General features: G+C 39.4%; 1 protein-coding gene across 1 annotated transcript; it reads left to right on the forward strand.

The window, feature by feature from the left end:
* The first annotated feature begins 3,618 nt into the window (after positions 1–3,618).
* Positions 3,619–4,620, forward strand: LOC122029014 (adenylate isopentenyltransferase 1, chloroplastic-like). The gene has a single exon (XM_042587977.1). It carries the CDS (start codon positions 3,619–3,621, stop codon positions 4,618–4,620), a length of 1,002 nt encoding a protein of 333 aa, XP_042443911.1.
* The last annotated feature ends 15,515 nt before the right edge of the window (positions 4,621–20,135 follow it).

The raw sequence follows: 20,135 nt of genomic DNA on the forward strand, positions 1-20,135 counted from the left end.
AATTTAGAGAAAGTTTACAGATCTATATTTTTCATAAAAATATGAATCTAAACTCGTACTCGCTTCGCACGTGGCTCTGATACTATTGTTGGATTTTTCGGGGCGCGAAAATCGCTTTTCGCGTCGCGGAAACCCCGAATCACCCATTCCATTGGATATCGTGCGAAGGATAGATTTCAAAAATATGAATACGAGTTTCAAACTATGATCTACAGTAGATCTACAAAGGAAAAATATTTTATACCTTTGAAGCGTGCCCTTGCAAATGCCGCTCGTCCAAGGTGCCGGATCTCTAGACCGTCAAGCGTACGGTCCTCTAGAAGTATCCACACGAACAATCCTTGATGGAGTAGACCAAACAAAGGTGTGCTAGCACCGTTGTCTTGTTCGGCCAAGAGAGGAGGAGAGGGAGAGGAGAAAGAACTCAAGGAGGAAGAAGAAGTGAATGAGCACTTAAATGAAAATCAATTTTCATTCCAATACTAAAGTGGCCGGCCACTCATGAAGTGTAACCCCCATTCACAATTAATGTAGCCATTAAAGAGAATGACATTGTAACTCCCATGAGGTGGCACACTTTGATGATGTGGAGCATCATCATTGGTCCACATCTTGCCATCTCACTAATGATGTGGCAATTAGTCAAGTCAAACTTGACTCTTCCTCTTCCTCTCAAGTCAAGTCAAACTTGATCAAATCTCTTCCATGGTTGATCTAATCTAACCATTTGATTCAAGCCAACTTAATATAATGAATCTAATTCATTAAATTAACTTGATTTAATGAGTCATAATCTAAATTAGACTCATTGAATACATGAATCAACTTGAGTCCAACTCAATTAGCCCAATTTGGATTACTCTTAATCCAATTTGATTCATCAAATGAATCTAATCCTCTTGGTTCATCATATGAACCTAATCTCCATCTAATTGTCCTTAGTGTGTGACCCTATAGGTTCTTGTAACGTTGGCATTGCCCCTAAACCCATTTAGGAACATAAGTAATGAGCGGTATCTAGCAACACATCATTACTACCCAATGTTACATGAATGTTGAGATCCAACATCACCTTGTGACTACTAATTGTGACTCCTCACAAAATATGACAAGTGTCCTTCTATCCTAGACATCTAGATTGATCAATGTGAGGCATAGACCGTGTCATCCTCTGATCAAACTAAATCTTGAACTCCAAGTAGACTCACTAAATCAAATGAGTTCAATATCTCATATTGACTCATTTGGGCATGGTCATGCACTTCGTGGTCTCACTCTATCAAGAATACCGATGTCTCTCCCGTCATATAGGAGGGATAGATCCCATCTACATCACTCACATCCCTCTGCATAATTCGTTACATACCCAGTAATCGCCTTTATAGTCCACCCAGTTACGGGTAACGTTTGACGAAACCAAAGTACATAACTCCTTATGTAGGGATCCATGGTGACTTCAGGTCTAAAGACTAGTAGTCATACTAGTAGCCACATGAGAAAGTATATGACACTCATATAACGATCCATGATACTTTCTCATGGCGGGTCATTCAGTACACATTCTCTAATGCATACCTATGTGTCAACTTGATATCTCTATATCCATGATTTGTGAGATCAAGTCATCGAGTTGACCTACATGCTAGTCTTATTGCATTAACATTGTCCCTGAATGTTAATACTCGACTAGGAATGATTAAGAGTAGTGTTCCTTATATCATCTCTCTATCGATTCAACCAATCGATTGATATAGGTAAGAACCTTCTACTCAAGGACGTTATTATACTTAGTTTATTTGGCACCAATACAAGTAAGTATAACAACCAAACAAATGCCTTTATTAATATAAGAATATGATACAACAAGTCCATAATACAATCATCAAATGATTGGCTCTAGGGCTCTAGCTAACAATTTGACCCTTGATCGATGAAACTGGCTGGGGAATAGAGAAGTGCATCCAATCGGTGGGACCGACCTAGGAGAAGTGGAGCATGCTCGATCGATGTGACCAATTGAGTTGGGGTGGAACGCGCCTTATCAATGGAATTGACCTGGGTAGAAGCAAAGTGCACCATATCAATGGGACAAATCGGGGAGCAGCGGAGCACACCCAACCAGTGGGACTGACCGAGGAGAAGCAGATTGCATCCAATCGGTGGGATCCACCAGAGTGGAGAGGCGAAACGCATCCGATCGATGGGACCGATCGAGCCGGAGAGGCGGAGCATATTTGACGATGGAACCGATCAGAGCGGAGAGATGAATCTCATCCGATCGAGGCTAAAGTTCACTCAAATAGATCTACCCTGTGTTGAATCATCTTGATGTCCATCTAGGCATGATATGTTTAACCCTTAGAAATACATAGGAAGGGTTCTCGTACTCATCGTATCAATGACATGGGAATATAATTAATTGACGTGCTCAAGTCCGTTTCACTTTCTAAGATTTCGGACGGACTAAATAAGGTAGTATGTCAATTTGATTAATAAATTTATATTTATCTATAAAACATTACAAATATCAAATAAAAAATAAATTCTTAATTAATAAAATAATATATATTATATTTTAGAAGAGTTAAATTAATTTGCATTTATATAGGTTATAAAAATACAATAATTAATTTTATGTGAGTGTTAAAGAAGATATTAAACTCAACCCTTTTTTTTACCGTTTTTGCCAATTATGGTAAGTGTTAAATAATGTTTATTTTTAAGCAAAGGAAACAACATGTTAAATAAAAAATATAATATCTTGCTTTGGTATAAATGAGATTTATTTTAACGTTACTTTAAGAAATCTATCACTATTCATTTTTTAAAAATTTGGATTAAAGTTTTTTTTACCGATTCATCTCATTAATTTCCCTTTTTTATATGTATTTAATATTAAATAAAATAGTGATGAAATATAGAGTGTACTTGGCTAAAATATTGATGAAATTATTTTAAAAAATTATCATAGTTTATCGTAATATGCATTGAACGTGAAGGAATAAAAGCAATTAACACACTTGCCTATTATAGGGTTTTAGAACATCCACGTAAGTTATCTTATCCAAAATTTAGTCTAAATTTTAAATAGCATAGTTAAATTTAGTCTAAATTTTAAATAGCATAGTTAAAAATTGTTTACTTCAGCTATTCTACCATTTCTTAAATACCATTTTTTAAATTTAATATTTATAAATCATATTTTTCTAAATTTAAAGAATAAATTTTATGTCTTAAACATTACATAGAAGAGAGAAAATAATAGAAGAGCTGATATATTATATAGTGAAAAATAAATATTTAAATTTAATAAAATAGTTTTTTTTAATTTAAAATTATATATTTTAAATAAGAAAATTGGTATAGATGTCCACGCATCGCTTATGAACATTTTAAAAAAATCATTTTAAAATTATTATTATTATTATTATTATTATTACTACACTTAATACTTACCATGGGCGCGCAGCTTAACATTAATTATAAAATTAATAGATAAGATTACAACATTCTTAAACTCCAGACTTAAAGTGTATAAATTCACTTGAAACTCATTGCGAAGTACAAATCTCCCCAAAACGATTTCTACAGCTTTCTTCAATCAAGACCATCACGAAGATGGAGGGTGCAACGCTTTGCATGTCCAAATCGGAGGAGGCGTTTGTCTCCGGTGCTTTTTCTTGCAGTACTGAGAAATGCAACTGCCACCACGGTAGCCATGCCGCCATTAATGGCGCCGTCGTCGACATGCCAAGAACGCCCGTGTCCAAGGAAAGAGTGGTGGTGGTCATGGGCGCCACTGGAACAGGCAAAACCAAGCTCGCCATTGAGTTGTCGCTCAGGTTCTTAGGCGAAGTCATCAACTCTGATAAGATCCAAGTGTACCCCGGGCTCGACATCGCCTCCAATAAGATTGCACCGGCGAAGCAGCGTGGGGTTCCGCACCATCTGTTAGATTTTTATGATTCGGCATCCGGGGAGTTACCGGCCGCTGAGTACCGTGCCGTGGCTGGCTACAAGATTCAAGAGGTCTCGGCTCGCGGCCGAGTGCCGTTCCTCGCTGGAGGGTCGAACTCGTTCGTCTACGCGCTGCTCGCTGACCAGTTCGACCCCAACTACGACCCGTTCGTCAGTGAGGAAATGAGAGAGGAAGGGGCCCCGCAGTACGACTGCTTGTTCATCTGGGTGCACGTGGACGCCAAAGTGCTGGCCGAGCACCTCGCACGCCGAGTGGACGAGATGGTGCAGGAGGGCTTGATGGACGAGTTGGGCGACTTCTTCATGAAGGAAGGGGAGGAGAAGTATGTCGGGATCGGGAAGACCATCGGGGTGTCGGAATTCCGAGCTTACTTCACTGAAAAAGGCATGCGGACTCGACCAGTCTACGAGGCGGCGCTCGCTGCCATGAAGGAGAACACGCGCTTATTGTCGGAGATACAAATACAGAAGATCAAGCGACTGCAGTCGATGGGCTGGCCGCTGCTTCGAGTGGACGCCACGGCTGCTGTGACGGCGTATCTCTCCGGGCAGGAGGGTGCCATGGCGGTGCCTTGGCAAAGGGATGTGATTGAGCCGAGCACGACTGCTGTGGCACAGTTTTTAGAGAACAGATCAAACTAAGAATTGGCTACCAAATTTTGCGCAAGATTAAGATGATCTATTCGGACATGAATAAAAAGCGCTTTGAATATGTGAATTCTTAACAAAAATGAATTATAAAAAATTAGCTTCTTGAGATGATGTAGGAATTCTTTAGGAGACGTACTTTTTAGGCTCTCGAAATTTCTTTTCCAGTAATCTTTCGTACTCTGTATATATTAATAAACTGTGGCAAAAGGTGAATACGTTTGTCCCCAGCACCTTCGTCAATCTGTCCCCCTAGCGCCCCCGTCAACCCGTCCCAAGGCCAATATGGAGGAGTTAAATCATGGATGGCTACTAGCCTTTGGAATAGTGACTAGCACATAAAGAAAGTATTTACCTCGGCTTTACCGAGATTCGAACCCCAGACCTCATTGTGGCAACACCTCATGCATTAGATTTGCAGTTGGTATTTAAATAAATTCATGACTACATTGTCGCAATAGGCGAATACGCCCCCAGCGCCCCCGCTAATCCGTTTCAGGACCAACACGGAGAAGGTAAATCACGACTACATGAAATTAATTAATATTACATTATCTGGTGTCTTTTTAATGACGTATTTGTTTTCTCGGAAAAATTTGCATGCAGTCCCCATTGACAAACATAACTTTGCATGCACTCCCTATTGGAAAATTTTTTTTTCCACTCCCTAGTCTAATATACTTACCTAATTGCCCCTGATATTTTAAGTATAAAAAGTCTAAAAATGGGTATAAATCCTCTTAAATTCAGTACATTAAACTAAAATCTAGTATATTTTCTATCAAAGTGAGTACGATTCTTTTTTCACCTCAATTGGATGAAAAATATACTAGATTTCTTTAAATGGTACTCAATTGGATGAAAAATATACTAGATTTTTTTTAAATGATACTCAATTGGATGAAAAATATACTAGATTTTTTTCAAATGATACTTAATTTAGGAGGAATTATATTAAATAAGAAAAATGTCGTACTCAATTTAATAAAAAAATATACTCGATTCTAGTTTAAAATACTGAATTTAATAAAAATTATACTCATTTTTAGACTATTTATATCTAAAAAATATGAAGGGCAATTTTAATAGAGAATATACTTGAACATACTAGATTTTCTTTAAATGATACTCAATTGGATAGAAAATATATTAGATTTTCTTTAAATGATACTTAATTGGATAGAAAATATACTAAAATTTTTTTTACATGGTGCTGAATTTAGGAAGAATTATATTAAAACAGGAAAAAAATATGCTCAATTTAATAGAAAATATACTCGATTCTAATGTAAAGTGCTGAATTTAAGAGGAATTATACTCATTTTTGGACATTTTGTACCTAATAAATTTGAGGGGCAATTAGGTCACAATATTTGTATGAGGGAGTTGAAGCAAATAAAAATTTGCATGAAAGGATTGGAAACAAAGTTTGTTATGAGTGAGGATTACATACAAAATTCAATTTGTGATTGAGAATTTTTCCCTACTTTACCCTAAATTCAAATTAGTGCGAGTATTAAAAAGTCGATCAGCTAGGATGACAATTAATTGTTGTTAATATGCCATAAGAATAGAGGGGAACAAGGAAAAGGAAAATACTATCTGTCAAACACGTCTTCAGTATCAGCAATATTAAGCCCTCGCAGAGAAAATTCCATGCCACTGCTGGAGCGGTAATTAAATGAACATAAAACTGTTGGTGAGGATAAAATGGAACTTAATTTATTTGAGGCTTCTAGTAGAGGCAGTCTGGCGGAGACCAGGTTGACCAGTCTACCGGTTTATCGATTCCGGTTAATTTTGATTTATCATGATTTATTTAAAACTGGTTAATCGATCGGTATCTTACTAGTTCTATCGGTTTCGGTTGAACCGGTTTCGATCGATTAACTGGTTCCAATCGAGAACTGATAAAGATTATTGAGCTATTGGACTTGGGTAAGTATACTTAGTGAAGATCCATGCAACTTGTTTCAAACACCACTTTATTTGCACCAGTCTCCTCCCTCTGAAACTCCTGATGCTTTCTTCAATCGTATTATATATTTTTAGCTTTTTTTTTATGCTTCCGTCGTCATCATTGGCATACTAGAGATATTGCTGATGTTTAGTTTTACACATGTAAATTTAAATTATTATTATCACTGTATAGTTGAAATCATATAACTAGATAATATCAATTGTGTGATTAATGTTGAAAACAATGATTACTGCTGTTATCCCATACTGAGTAACCAACGTAATGTTGATTGGCATCCATGTTGACACATAGTAGTGTGTCTGATGACTAAGGCTGAGGCTATGGACAACATTGCACATAGTTTAGTTCATGGCTCACCAAGTAATACTCACGAGTATTACAGTTTTATCGGTTTACCGGTTAAATCGGTAAAAAAAATCCAAAACCAGAAACCAACCGGTAAACCGGTTAAAACCGGTTAACCGGAACCGATTAACCAGTAAGCTACCGGTTCCGGTTCGATTTTCGATTTGCCGGTTTTTTTGCACAACCCTATCAGCAGATAACCTAGCAGATCCTTTCACTAAGACCCTTCCGGCGAGAGCTTTTGATAAGCATATTAAGGGGATGAGAATCAGATGTACGACAACATTTATGGCAGCATAGTCTTTTAGTTTAAGCGGGAGATTATTGGGATGTATACTATAAGCCTAGCTTTTATATGAACATCTGTTTTGAAATATTTTGAAATGAGAATCACTATGGTCAAATGTATGTATTTTATATTTGTATATATATATCAATGCAGTTGTTTATTTGATTTATATGGAAGATAACATGGTGTGTGGTGTCACACAGAAGATCATATTATCCGTTCCTTATTAATTATAAATAGTGACTCACAACCAAGATGGATTAGGACAAATCATTGGAACAGTTGCAGTGTAATTTGGTATTAATCTGTCTTGACTATAAAATTACACTAGTACACTATGTGTGTATTGAGCAGGACCATTTGAGGTTGTTCGATTTATACTGACTATATAAAAGAACAGAACCTCTATTATTATGGATGTGCATCCTCTTAATCCCTATATAATAACAAGCATGTATACTTAGTATTTATTTTTTTAACTTATCAATGGGTGACATTTATCCGTAAAATCAATAGGTCCGATCAGTTGGGAAATAGTACTATTTATATAGTGTGTTGTTGATTATATAAGGAATCTGTGCCCTAATTATTTAGGTTGATGATGTCCCCTTGAGGAGCTCATAAGGATTATCATGTAAACCCTGTAGGTGGTCTTAGTCCGGCATGATAATAAAGTTGAGTGGTACTACTCTTGAAATCATATGTTAATTAATTGAGTCGTCAGTAACTCATTTAATTAACGGACATACGATATCTTAAACACAAGGAGTTTAACGCACTCATGATAAGAAGGAGCCCATATTGTAATATGGGATTAGTGCGGTAGTTCAATAATAGCCCTTTAGTAGTATGAGTTATTATTGATGGACTTGGGTTGGGTGTTCGGGCCGAACACAGGAAGCCTAAGCCCATCAGGAGGCCTAAACTAATTCCTCCTCTAGGTCCCTGTTATAGCCTCTATATAAAGTCTCGCATCTACCCATCCATAACCTGATTTGGTTTAACTTGGTTTGATTTAACTTAACTAGATTTAACTTGGTTTGGTTTAACTTAACTTGGTTTTGGTTTGGTTTTCTCTGTTAATGAAAGGAGAATTTTTCTTAACAGAATTTTGTTATTTTTTCTTTCTTTGTAACCGACGACAAGCTTATAAAAGAAGTAGGTGGTGGCCCCTAAAACTTAACTTTCTATTTTTTCACAATTTCCCTTCCTCCTTGAGGCCGGCACCCCTCTTCCCATGCTAAGGCCGGCCACATCTCCACGTAGGGTCGGCCACATCTCTTTCTTGTGGTCGGCGCCCCTCCTCCTCCACAACACGGGCCAGCGCCCCTTCCTCTTTGCTTAGGGTCGGCGCCCCCTCCTCCTTTCTTAGGGTTGGCGCCCCTTCTCCCTTGGTGGGCGGCAGTTTGAAGAAGAGGAAGAAGAAGATTAGAAGGTGCTCCATCCTAGGGCCTCCTTTTGTAGCTAGCGGTTTGGAAACCGAGAAGAGAAGGAGGGTGGTGTTGTCTTGGTAGATCGTCGCCCACACAACGTCCAAGAAGAGGAGAAGAATACGGAAGAAGATCAAGAGGTCTTTAGCTATAAAAAAAGGTACAACTAGTTCTTTAATTCTGTTGTGTAATTAGTTTCGTTTTCTTTGTATCATTTTTGAATACCAACACATGAGGCCAGCGATCTTGTACTTCGATCAAGGTGTGCTTTGATTCGTCAAGAACTTGTTTGATTGACCAAACACATGTATGATCAAACATGCGGGTTGCTAGAAAAAGTTTTATACTTTTTTGTACAGGGAAATTTAAACAGAACAGAATTCCAGGGCCTTCACATGATAGACTGAATTATAGGCTGAAGCATCGTATTTTCGAACGCCTCCAACATTCTCTTTCCGTTGAATAACCAATTACCAACGAGACAATTTTGAAAACTTGCTTGACTCTCAAGGCATAGTTAAGAGAAGAGAGAAAATAAATCATAAAAGAATTGTTAGAGTGTATACTAAAAGTCTAGCTTTTGTATAAACATTTATTTTGAAATAAGAATCATATTTGTCAAATGTCTACATTTATGATAATAGTAGTTGTCCATTTAATTTACATTGTAGATAATATGGTGTGAGGAGACACACAGAAGTTTGTTGACGTTCCGCAAGTGTATGGAAATGTCGTAAGTAATAATAAAAGATATCGAATCCACAGGGACTGAAATAACCACTAAAGATTTCTCAACGCGAATTAGCTAAACAACTAATAAATTGATTTTCTGAAACTAAGTGCAACTAATGAAAAGCAAACATAGAAATAAAAGAAATAGAAACAAGAATAAGGGTTATGATAAATGGATGTTCTAGGAGTTTTGGTTTCTTTGTAAGGTTAATCAATGTAAATGACCTACCAAATCTTATTTCTCAATTATCCATCATTTGTAGAAGGTTGTCGGTTCTCTTTTGCAATAGACAACCGGCCTAGGACTGAAATATATACCTAAATGTGATCAATTAGGAATGAATCTATGTTGTCCTTACACGGGCTTGCCTGTCACGTACGTCCCTCGGATAATCAACATAAGAATTCATCACTCCTCAACCGCATCAAGATATAAAATATGAATGCATACAATCTATCCTGCCCCCTTGAATGACCCTATTTCACCCTCAAGATCATCCCTCAAACATCCTTACACGGACTTGTTTGTCACAAACGTCCCTCGGAAAATTGAATGAGAGATTATCTCTACAAGATCCACAAGTTATTCAAACATTCAATTAAGAATGGGAATTAGGTCCAAATCACAATAATCCACACAAGATTGAATAGGTACAACAGGACAAAATCATAGAAATAAGAAATTGGCAAATCCACAAGAGTTTTACATCAATTCATCATTACAAATACTCCCTCCATCCTAGAACATAGAGATCTAATCCATAGAACAAGGAAAGAACCCAAAAGACAAGAAGATCTCAAGCATCTTGATCCCAAATCCAAGAAAAGAAAGGGAAGAAAAGCTTATCTACGATGAAGAACGATTTTTGGATCCAATCCTTGATCTCGGAGTCAATTCAGTGAAGATTTCTGCTTAGATCGTCGGAAAATCCCCCCAGGAAGGTGGAGGAATGCCCCAAATCTCGTTTTCCCCCAAAAGGGAGAAGATCCCCTTTTAAATGAGGAAGAAACCCTTATATAGGGCCGGGGTTTGGGCGCCACACGACCCCAAGACACGGCCGTGTGAAGCTCACACGGCCCGGCTCACTCCCTTCTCTGCTTGTCTCACACGGTCGTGTGTGAGACACGACTATGGCTTGCTCTGCCACTGCTCCCCTTGCATGGCCGTGTAGATCTACACGGCCTACACTGCCTCCGGCTCTGGAGCTCTTGCACGGTTGTGTGGTGCACATGGCCAAGGCGTTCTTGGCCTCTGGAAATGTTGCACGGCCGTGTAGCTCTACACGATCGTGCATATCTTCAACTCTGGAGGGCTTGCATGGTCATGTGGTGTACACGGCCTAGCTTTGGTGGCTTCAAAACTTGGCACGGCCGTGTGAAACTCACTCGGCCATGGCCACTCCCTTTCCTACTGCAGCCACACAGGTGGTGATCCTCACACGACCTGGGCAACCCCCTATGGCAGGGCCGTGTGGCACGCAAGGATGGTGCCTTCCTCCTTTAGTTTGGTTGCAGATCTGGCCACGATCATATATCCTTCACCAAATACGACTCCTTTGTACAGAAAATGCACAAAAGCAGATCTCCGAACAAAAAGAGTAAATATGTTAAAAGCAAAGCTGGAAGTATGAAAATGCTTCGATAAAACATGCTCAAAACATGTGAATGTGCGTCCAAACATGAAACCAGTGTATACAATCTACACACATCACACCCCCAGACTTAGACCTTTGCTTGTCCTCAAGCAAAATGCTGCAATCTAAATTCATATATTCTACAATGCACTCATATCCCTAGTACATTTTTCTAACTCTATCAAAAAGTTTCATTAATAAGCATGATCATGGAAACAAGTTAAGTATAGCTAAGCATAAGTCTCTTGTGCACAGTGTAATAAGTAACTCAAAACCTTTCAAGTTTTAATCTTCGTCCTAATCAAGTCGTCATCTAGATGAGTTCCTAATGTTTCCGGTGATAGACACGTAACCGGTGATAGACACTTACTGTTGGTGCGGTTAGCACTAACGGTCTAACTCAGGTTTTGATGAATGACAAAATAGGTTAAGTTAGGTTTGTCGTTATCTAATGCTTTGATCGAGTATGCAGGCTAAGTCCAGACAGGTCGACGGGCTGACCGGATGTCTGACACGAAGTCTAAGCGGGTCGACGGGCTGACCGGATGCTTGGCGAGAAGTCCAGCTAGGTCGACGGGCTGACCAGATAGCTGGCACGAAGTCCAAGCGGGTCAACGGGCTGACCGGACGCTTGGCACGAAGTCCAGCTAGGTCGACGGGCTGACCGGATAGCTGGCACAAAGTCCAGACGGGTCGAAGGGCTGACCGAACGTTTGGCAGGTAAGTAAAGGTAAGTCACTGGAGGAGAGTAACTGTGAGGATGCATTCCAGTAAAGGGACAGTAGGCGTCGGTCCAGTTTAGCTCCATTTTGGTTCCCTAAATTGAGACCCTGATTAGGTTCTGGTCTCAGGAAGACATGACCTAACTCATAAATCTATATAAAATGTCTATACATATATTTTTCTAACTCTATTTTGTAGATACAAATGTAGAGCTTCAAATTCTGCACGCGTATCAACTGACAGAGCTTGATTCTGAGTTTGGAGTCAAAAGTTATGACATTCGGAAGATGACTGTGTTAAACAAGTAGTTGGAGACGACTCGGATCAGCCAGATTCGAACTCTCCTCATCTGATTCAAATTTTTGGGATCTGATAAGCTCTGGAGACCCCTCCAAAGGGCTATAAAAGGAGGGGGTGAGCAAGCTTCAAGGACACAACTCTCAGAACGAAGAATCTGCTTCCTTGTGCTCCTACTGCGCTGCGATCTCCGACAAGCTTTTCCTTTCTGTTCTAAGTTTTTTTATTGTCGGTAATTTTTCCTTATTAGGAATATTGTACTTAACTTGTAATCTATATTTCGAATTGCTAGTGAATTGCCCAACAAAAGTACTCACAGAGTACGGGCCTTCGAGTAGGAGTCGTCACAGGCTCCGAACGAAGTAAATCCACTGTGTTCAATTTTCTTATTCTGCTGCGTTTATACTCGTTGTTTTACGAATCGATATTCACCCCTCTATCGATGTTTCACGATCCAACACTTACATGCCACACACTTGGCTCATATTTCTCAATCAACCCAAGGTCTCAAAGGCGTGCTCAATCTCAAGAGAAGCTAAGCAGTTATTTCCCCAGTAACATAACTCGGTCTCAAAGGGGTGACTTTCTAGATTCCACTCATGACAATTGTTTTTTATATCCCTTATTCACTTTTTTTTTCTTTTTTTTTCACACTTTTTTTCATAAGTATTTGCATTGTGCAAATCTTATTCACAAATGTACTTTTAGTACAAATGTTGGGATATTTTGATTTTTCCAAATGAGCTTACATGATTTGAGTCTCATCCAGTAACCAAAATGAAGTTTGAGAAATCACCATGGAAACCAAGTACTAAATAAACAAGATGAATCATGACTATTTCAATGATATCAACTATCAAACATCAAGTAAAAGTGAATTGAAGGTAAGATCCTTAAGGTTAAGCCAAGACTAAAACTCATTCCCATATGATACTTAGCTTATTTCATGCTACCCAAGATAGAGAAAAGAGGTACATTAAGCATACTACTAGCATCATTTAAAACATCATGAACCTAGATAATGAACGTGCTAACATTTTCACTTGAAGACAAGAAAGCATATAAATGAAGTTTGATGTTCTCAAGATGTATGCCACAAATTTTTCAAAAGACCATCAAGTGACTATCAAAAACAAAAATCAAAGTAAAACAAGAACAAATGCAAACAAAATAAACTGCAGAACAAAATAGAAAAATGAAAAAAAAAATATTTCAGGTTTTCAAACCACCCCCCCTCCCCAGACTTAAACTTTTCATCGGTCCGATGAAATCAATATGGTGGAGGAGGAGGTGGATGAGGAGGTCTACGTCGTTCTCCAATAGGAAAACTAGGAAAACCAAGCATTTCACCTAGGAATCTATGATATTCATAAAGAGCATCTATTTGTTGACTAGTAATACTGATGCCCTGCATAAAATCTCTCATTCTAGCTTGATCAATATCATAGTCCTGAACAAATTTAGTCATTTGACCTTGAAAGTTCCTCATAAACTGAAAATGATTTTGTACTTCTCTAAACTGGTCATCAGAAAAAGAAAAGTGGCTTTCCAACATTCTTCATTGGGCATCTTGCTTCTCATGAAGCGAGTCCAGAGATGCACGGAAATCTGAAAAATCAAATCTGGAGGAACCCGTACCATAGGCAAAAGAATGCCTAGCAGGCTCCAGATGTCCGGAGGGCTACGGGTGTCCAGATGATGAGGGCTCAAGGTGAGACTCTGTGTACCCAATTAGTAGGGTTGCGAACGGAAGTTCGTTCGGGACAAGGAAGAGGTAAAGGAAAACCATTCCTCCTAGGAAATGCAAAATCATTCTCATCCCGGACAATCATTTTCATGGCATGACATGCATCAATGTCTATCATGCCATTACCATGGATGACTTCCAGCCCATCTAAATCAAGCTCCAAGTTACAGGCTATTTGAGTAATCAAACCACCAAAAATAATAGATCCGGAGGATGCCCTCCCTGCTCTCACCAAGGTTTGAAGAAAATGAAAACCGGAATCAAAATCAACCTTATATAACATCCCACAAAGCATAAAGTTCAACTTTCTTGATGACCCCATCACTTTCCCCCCTACCAAAAAATAGTTTTACTCAGACACGATGTAGGTACCTAAAGATGGGTTTTGCATGTGAGAAGCCTTAGCTCTAGAAGACTCATAAGATTGTTCTAATCCAGTGATTGAATTCCAAAAATGATTCCAATTAAACATAGAATCAAACTTACGAGAGTGATCGGTAGGCAACCCATAACAATTATTGAAATCACTAAACGTCCATTGAAATTCTTGATTCATAAGTCTAAAAGTAATTTTGCCAACATAGTCATCTTCATTGGCAAAGTGGACATCTAGTGAGCTCAAAAACTCTAGAATAATGCAAGGATACGTAGGTAGATGTGTGAACATAATGTCACTCCATATAAAAACCCAATCATCCAATCTACATCTTCTCTAATCCCTAGCATATCTAAAGCAGTTGGGTCCATATATCGTGTGCACACAATCTTTCTATTGACAAGAATTTCATATCTAGATTTATGATTTTCATTTCTAAAAATGATATTGAATTCATTGTCATTACCTTCGTCGCGTGCGATCCTCTTCCCTTTGCCTTTTGCTAGTTGTTTTCCTTTTTCCTTTGTCGGCTCTTTTCCTCTGCTTGATCCTCCACTCCCCATGCGAAGTCTTTTCAAAATATTGGACATCTTGTCAAGATTAAGTGGGGGAGGTACTGTTCTTGGTTGGAGAAGGATTAGGTCTTGAAGGATTAGGTGTTTGGCTAAGGAGTTGGAGATCTTAGGTATAGGAGAAGGGAAAAGTCTAGATCTCGATGAAGTTTGTGGAAACGAAAGAGTTTGAGATCTAGATATGAGAAGATTTGGGAAAGAGATTGAAGAAGAGAGGAGTTTAGGAGAGAAAAAGGAGTGGAGGTGAAGGGGGTGTGTGGCGGACATGGTTCGGATCCGGCTGTGTATAGGGGACACGGCTTAAACAACTCCACTCCACATGGGTCGTGTAGATCTACATGGCCTCTCCCTTTTCCCTCTCAGGTTGGTTCACACTGTTGGGATATCGGGCTGCGAAAACCGCGTTTTCGCATCGCGAAAACCCCGAATCACCCATGCCACTGGATCTCGTGCGAAGGATAGATTTCAAAAATTTAAATACGAGTACGAGTTTACTAAAACTTAGATCTACTCCTAGATCTACATGGAAGAGATCTATACCTTCAATGCGTGCCCTTTTTCGTATCCCGCTCGTCCAAGATTCGTCGGATCTCGAAAGTATCAAAGATAGATACTTCTCTATACATATCCACACGAACACACTAGGTGGAGATGACCAAAACAAGGTGTGCTAGCACCTTATGGGATTCGGCCAAGGAAAAGAGAGGGAGAGCAAAAATGGCTAGAGGAAGGAGATGAAGTGAATGCACATGAATAAGAAAATGAATTCATATCCACAACAAAAGGTGGCCGGCCACTTTCCCAAGTGTAACCCCCATTTTTGCATTAAGTGTGGCCATTAAGAGATTTGTAACCTCCATGAGGTGGCACACACATGTGCTAAACATGATGATGTGACACCTCATCATTAGCCACTTAATGCCAACTCACCAATGAGGTGGCATGAAGTCAAGTCAAACTTGACTCTTCATCTTCCTCTCAAGTCAAGTCAAACTTGACTTAATCTCTCCCATGGTTGATCTAATCCAACCATTTAATTCAAGCCAATTTAATATAATGAATCTAATTCATTTAATTAAATTGATTCAATAAATCATAATCTAAATTAGACTCATTAAACATATGAATCAACTTGAGTCCAACTCAAGTTAGCCCAATTAGGATTACTCTTAATCCAATTTGATTCATCAAATGAATCTAATCCTCTTGGTTCATCATATGAACCTAATCTCCATCTAATTGTCCTTAGTATGTGATCCTATAGGTTCTTGTAACGTTGGCAATGCCCCTAAACCCATTTAGGAGCATAAGTAATGAGCGGTATCTAGAAATACATCATTATCACCCAATGTTACAAGAATGTTGAGATCCAACATCACCTTGTGACTACTAATTGTGACTCCTCACAATATATGACAAGTGTCCTTCTATCCTAGACCTCTAGATTGATCAATATGAGGTATAGACCATGTCATCCTCTAATCAATCTAAATCTTGAACTCCAAGTAGACTCACTAAATCAAATGAGCTCAATATCTCATAATGACTCATTTGGGCATGGCCATGCACTTCGTGGTCTCACTCTATCAAGAATACCGATGTCTCTCCCGTCATATAGGAGGGATAGATCCCATGTACATCACTCACATCCCTCCGCATAATTTTTTACATACCCAGTAATCACCTTTATAGTCCACCCAGTTACGGGTGACGTTTGACGAAACCAAAGTACATAACTCCTTATGTAGGGAACCATGGTGACTTCAGGTCTAAGGACTAGTAGTCATACTAATAGCCACATGAGAAAGTATATGACACTCATATAACGATCCATGATACTTTCTCATGGCGGGTCATTCAGTACACATTCTCTAATGTATACCCATGTGTCAACTTGATATCTCTATATCCATGACTTGTGAGATCAAGTCATCGAGTTGACCTACATGCTAGTCTTATTACATTAACATTGTCCCTGAATGTTAATACTCGACTAGGAAGGATTAAGAGTAGTGTTCCCTATATCATCTCACTATTGATTCAACCAATCGATTGATATAGGTAAGAACCTTCTACTCAAGAACGTTATTATACTTAGTTTATTTGGCACCAATACAAGTAAGTATAATAACCAAAAACCAAATGCCTTTATTTATATATAGAATATGATACAACAAGTCTAAAATACAGTCATCAAATGATTGTCTCTAGGGCTCTAGCTAACAAACTCCCACTGGCACTAGTGCCAATCAGTGTAAGCTCTAAGCCCCAATGACCTAGTGTGACCATCATGCTTCCTCTGTGCCAAAGACTTGGTCAAGGAATCTGCGATGTTAGCCTCTGTAGGTACTCTGCAAATCTTCACATCTCCTCTCTCGATGATCTCTCGAATGAGATGGAAGCGCCGTAGTATGTGTTTGGTCCGTTGGTGTGAGCGAGGTTCCTTCGCCTGTGCTATAGCTCCATTGTTGTCACAATAGAGCTCAATGGGGTCATCAATGTTAGGAACTACCCCAAGTTCAGTGATGAACTTGCGGATCCAAACTGCCTCCTTTGCTGCCTCTGATGCAGCAATGTACTCGGCCTCTGTTGTAGAATCAGCTACTGTGTCCTGCTTCGAACTCTTCCAGCTGACAGCACCACCATTAATGCAAAATACGAATCCCGACTACGATCTATAGTCATCCTGGTCGGTCTGGAAGCTAGCATCACTGTAACCCTTTACAGCTAGCTCATCATTGCCTCCATATATCAAGAAATATTCTTTAGTCCTTCTTAAGTACTTAAGAATATTCTTGACCGCTATCTAGTGACTTTCACCTGGATCTGACTGGTATCTGCTCGTCATGCTCAAAGCATACGAGACATCAGGTCGAGTACATAGCATGGCGTACATGATCGATCCTATGGATGAGACATAAGGGATCTGATCCATGTGGTCTCTCTCCTCTCTAGAAGAGGGACCTTGAGTCTTCGAAAGACTCACACCATGTAACATTGGCAGAAATCCCTTCTTGGAGTTTTGCATGGCAAACCGAAGGAGTACCTTGTCAATATATGTACTCTGACTTAGGCCAAGCAATCTCTTAGATCTATCTCTATAGATCTGTATCCATAGAATGCGGGATGCCTCACCTAAGTCCTTCATTGAGAAACAAGTCCCTAGCCAAGTCTTGATAGATTGTAGCAAAGGGATGTCTTTCCCAATGAGCAGTATGTCATCCACATACAATATGAGGAAGACAACTATGTCCCCTACAACCTTCTTGTAGACACAAGGTTCATCTTCGTTCTTGATGAAATCAAACTGTTTGATTGCATCATCGAATCGAAGATTCTAGCTCCGAGAAGCTTGCTTTAGTCCATAAATGGACCTATGCAGCTTGCATACTCTGCTAGTATGCCGTGGATCTACAAAACTCTCAGGTTGTGTCATGTACACATGCTCGAGTAGGTTTCCATTCAGAAACGCGGTTTTGACATCCATCTGCCAGATCTCGTAATCATGGTATGCTGCAATAGCAAGCATGATCCGAATGGACTTAAACATCGCTACTGGAGAAAAGGTTTCATCATAGTCAATACCATGAATCTGCTTGAAACCTTTAGCTACCAAGTGACCCTTATAGATAAGTCCATCCATGTGAGTCTTTCTCTTAAAGACCCACTTACACCCAATGGGTTTTACCCCTTCAGGTGGATCAACCAAAGTCCATACTTGGTTGGTGTACATGGATTCCATCTCGGATCTCATGGCCTCTAGCCATTTCTCAGAATCTGGTCTCATCACAGCTTCCTGATAGGTGGTAGGCTCATCATCTATGAGCACAACGTCATCATGGTCAGACAAGAGAAATGAGTATCTCTCAGGCTGACGACGCACCCTATCAGACCTGCGAAGAGGTATGTCTACTTGAACTTGTTGTTGTTCCTCAACTCTTTGTGGAACGACATCATCCACAACACTTTGTGGTTCCAGTTCAACTTCCATCGAGGCTTCAGTGCTATCGTTCGTATCTTGAACTTCTTTATGATCGAACGTGCTCCCACTAGTCTTTCTAGAAACAAAGTCCCTTTCTAGAAAGACCCCAGTCTTTGCCACAACTACCTTATGCTGACTGGGAATGTAGAAGTAATATCCCTTAGTTTCCTTGGGATATCTAATGAAATAGCACTTGTCGGATTTGGGTCCTAATTTATCTGAGACTTAAAGTCTAACGTAAACCTCACAACCCCAAATCCTCATGAAAGACATCTGGGCATCTCTCCCAGTCCATATCCTATATGGTGTCTTTATCACGGCCTTGGATGGAACTCGGTTGAGTATAAAAGCTACCGTGTCTAGAGCATAACCCCAAAGGTATGTCGGAAGATCTGTGTGACTCATCATAGATCACACCATATCTAATAGGGTACGATTCCTCCTTTCGAAAACACCATTCCACTGTGGTATTCTAGGAGGAGTGAGTTGGGATAGAATCCCACACTCAGCTAGGTAGTCACGAAACTCATGGCTAAGGTATTCTCCACCTCGATCTGATCGAAGTATCTTAATACTCTTGCCAAGCTGGTTCTGTACTTCTTTCTTGAATTCTTTGAACTTTTCAAAGGATTCTGACTTATGTGTCATCAAGTACACATAACCATATCTACTGAAGTCATCAGTAAATGTGATGAAGTACCTATAACCGTCTCTAGCAGCGACATTGAAAGGGCCACATACATCACTATGTATGAGTCCTAACAAATCAGTCGCTCTTTCGTTGTCCCCACTAAAGGGAGTCTTGGTCATCTTGCTTCGTAGGAATGACTCGCATGTCTCATATGATTCAAAATCATATGAGTCCAGCAAATCATCCTTATGGAGCTCGGATAAGCGCTTGTCATTGATATGACCTAAGCGACAATGCCAGAGGTAGGTTTGGTTCATGTCGTTTGACTTGAACCTCTTGGTATTTATGTTATAGATAGGGCTCTAAAGGTCTAGAATATAGAGTCTGTTTATCAGAGGTGCACTACAATAGAACATATTGTTTAAAAAGACGGAACAACATTTGTTCTTTATTGTAAACGAGAAACCTTTCTTGTCCAAACAAGAAACTGATATAATGTTCTTAGTTAATGCAGGAACATAACAACAATCGACTAACTCTAGTACAAGCCCAGAGGGCAGAGATAGATAGTAAGTCCCTACAACAACAGCTGCAACCCGTGCTCCATTGCCTACTCGTAGGTCCACCTCGCCCTTTGTCAATGCCCTGCTATTTCTCAGCGCCTGCACATCAGTACAAATGTGAGAAGCACATCCAGTATCTAATACCCATGATGTAGAAATAGATATATTGACTTCTATAACATATATACCTGAAGTGGAAGTCTCACT

This window comes from Zingiber officinale, chromosome 10B (genome assembly GCF_018446385.1).
Source record: "Zingiber officinale cultivar Zhangliang chromosome 10B, Zo_v1.1, whole genome shotgun sequence".
NCBI classification, from domain to species: domain Eukaryota; kingdom Viridiplantae; phylum Streptophyta; class Magnoliopsida; order Zingiberales; family Zingiberaceae; genus Zingiber; species Zingiber officinale.

What these genes read in the sequence shown, in the direction of transcription:
- LOC122029014 (XM_042587977.1), top strand. Translation starts at nt 3,619, where the DNA reads ATGGAGGGTGCAACGCTTTGCATGTCCAAATCGGAGGAGGCGTTTGTC.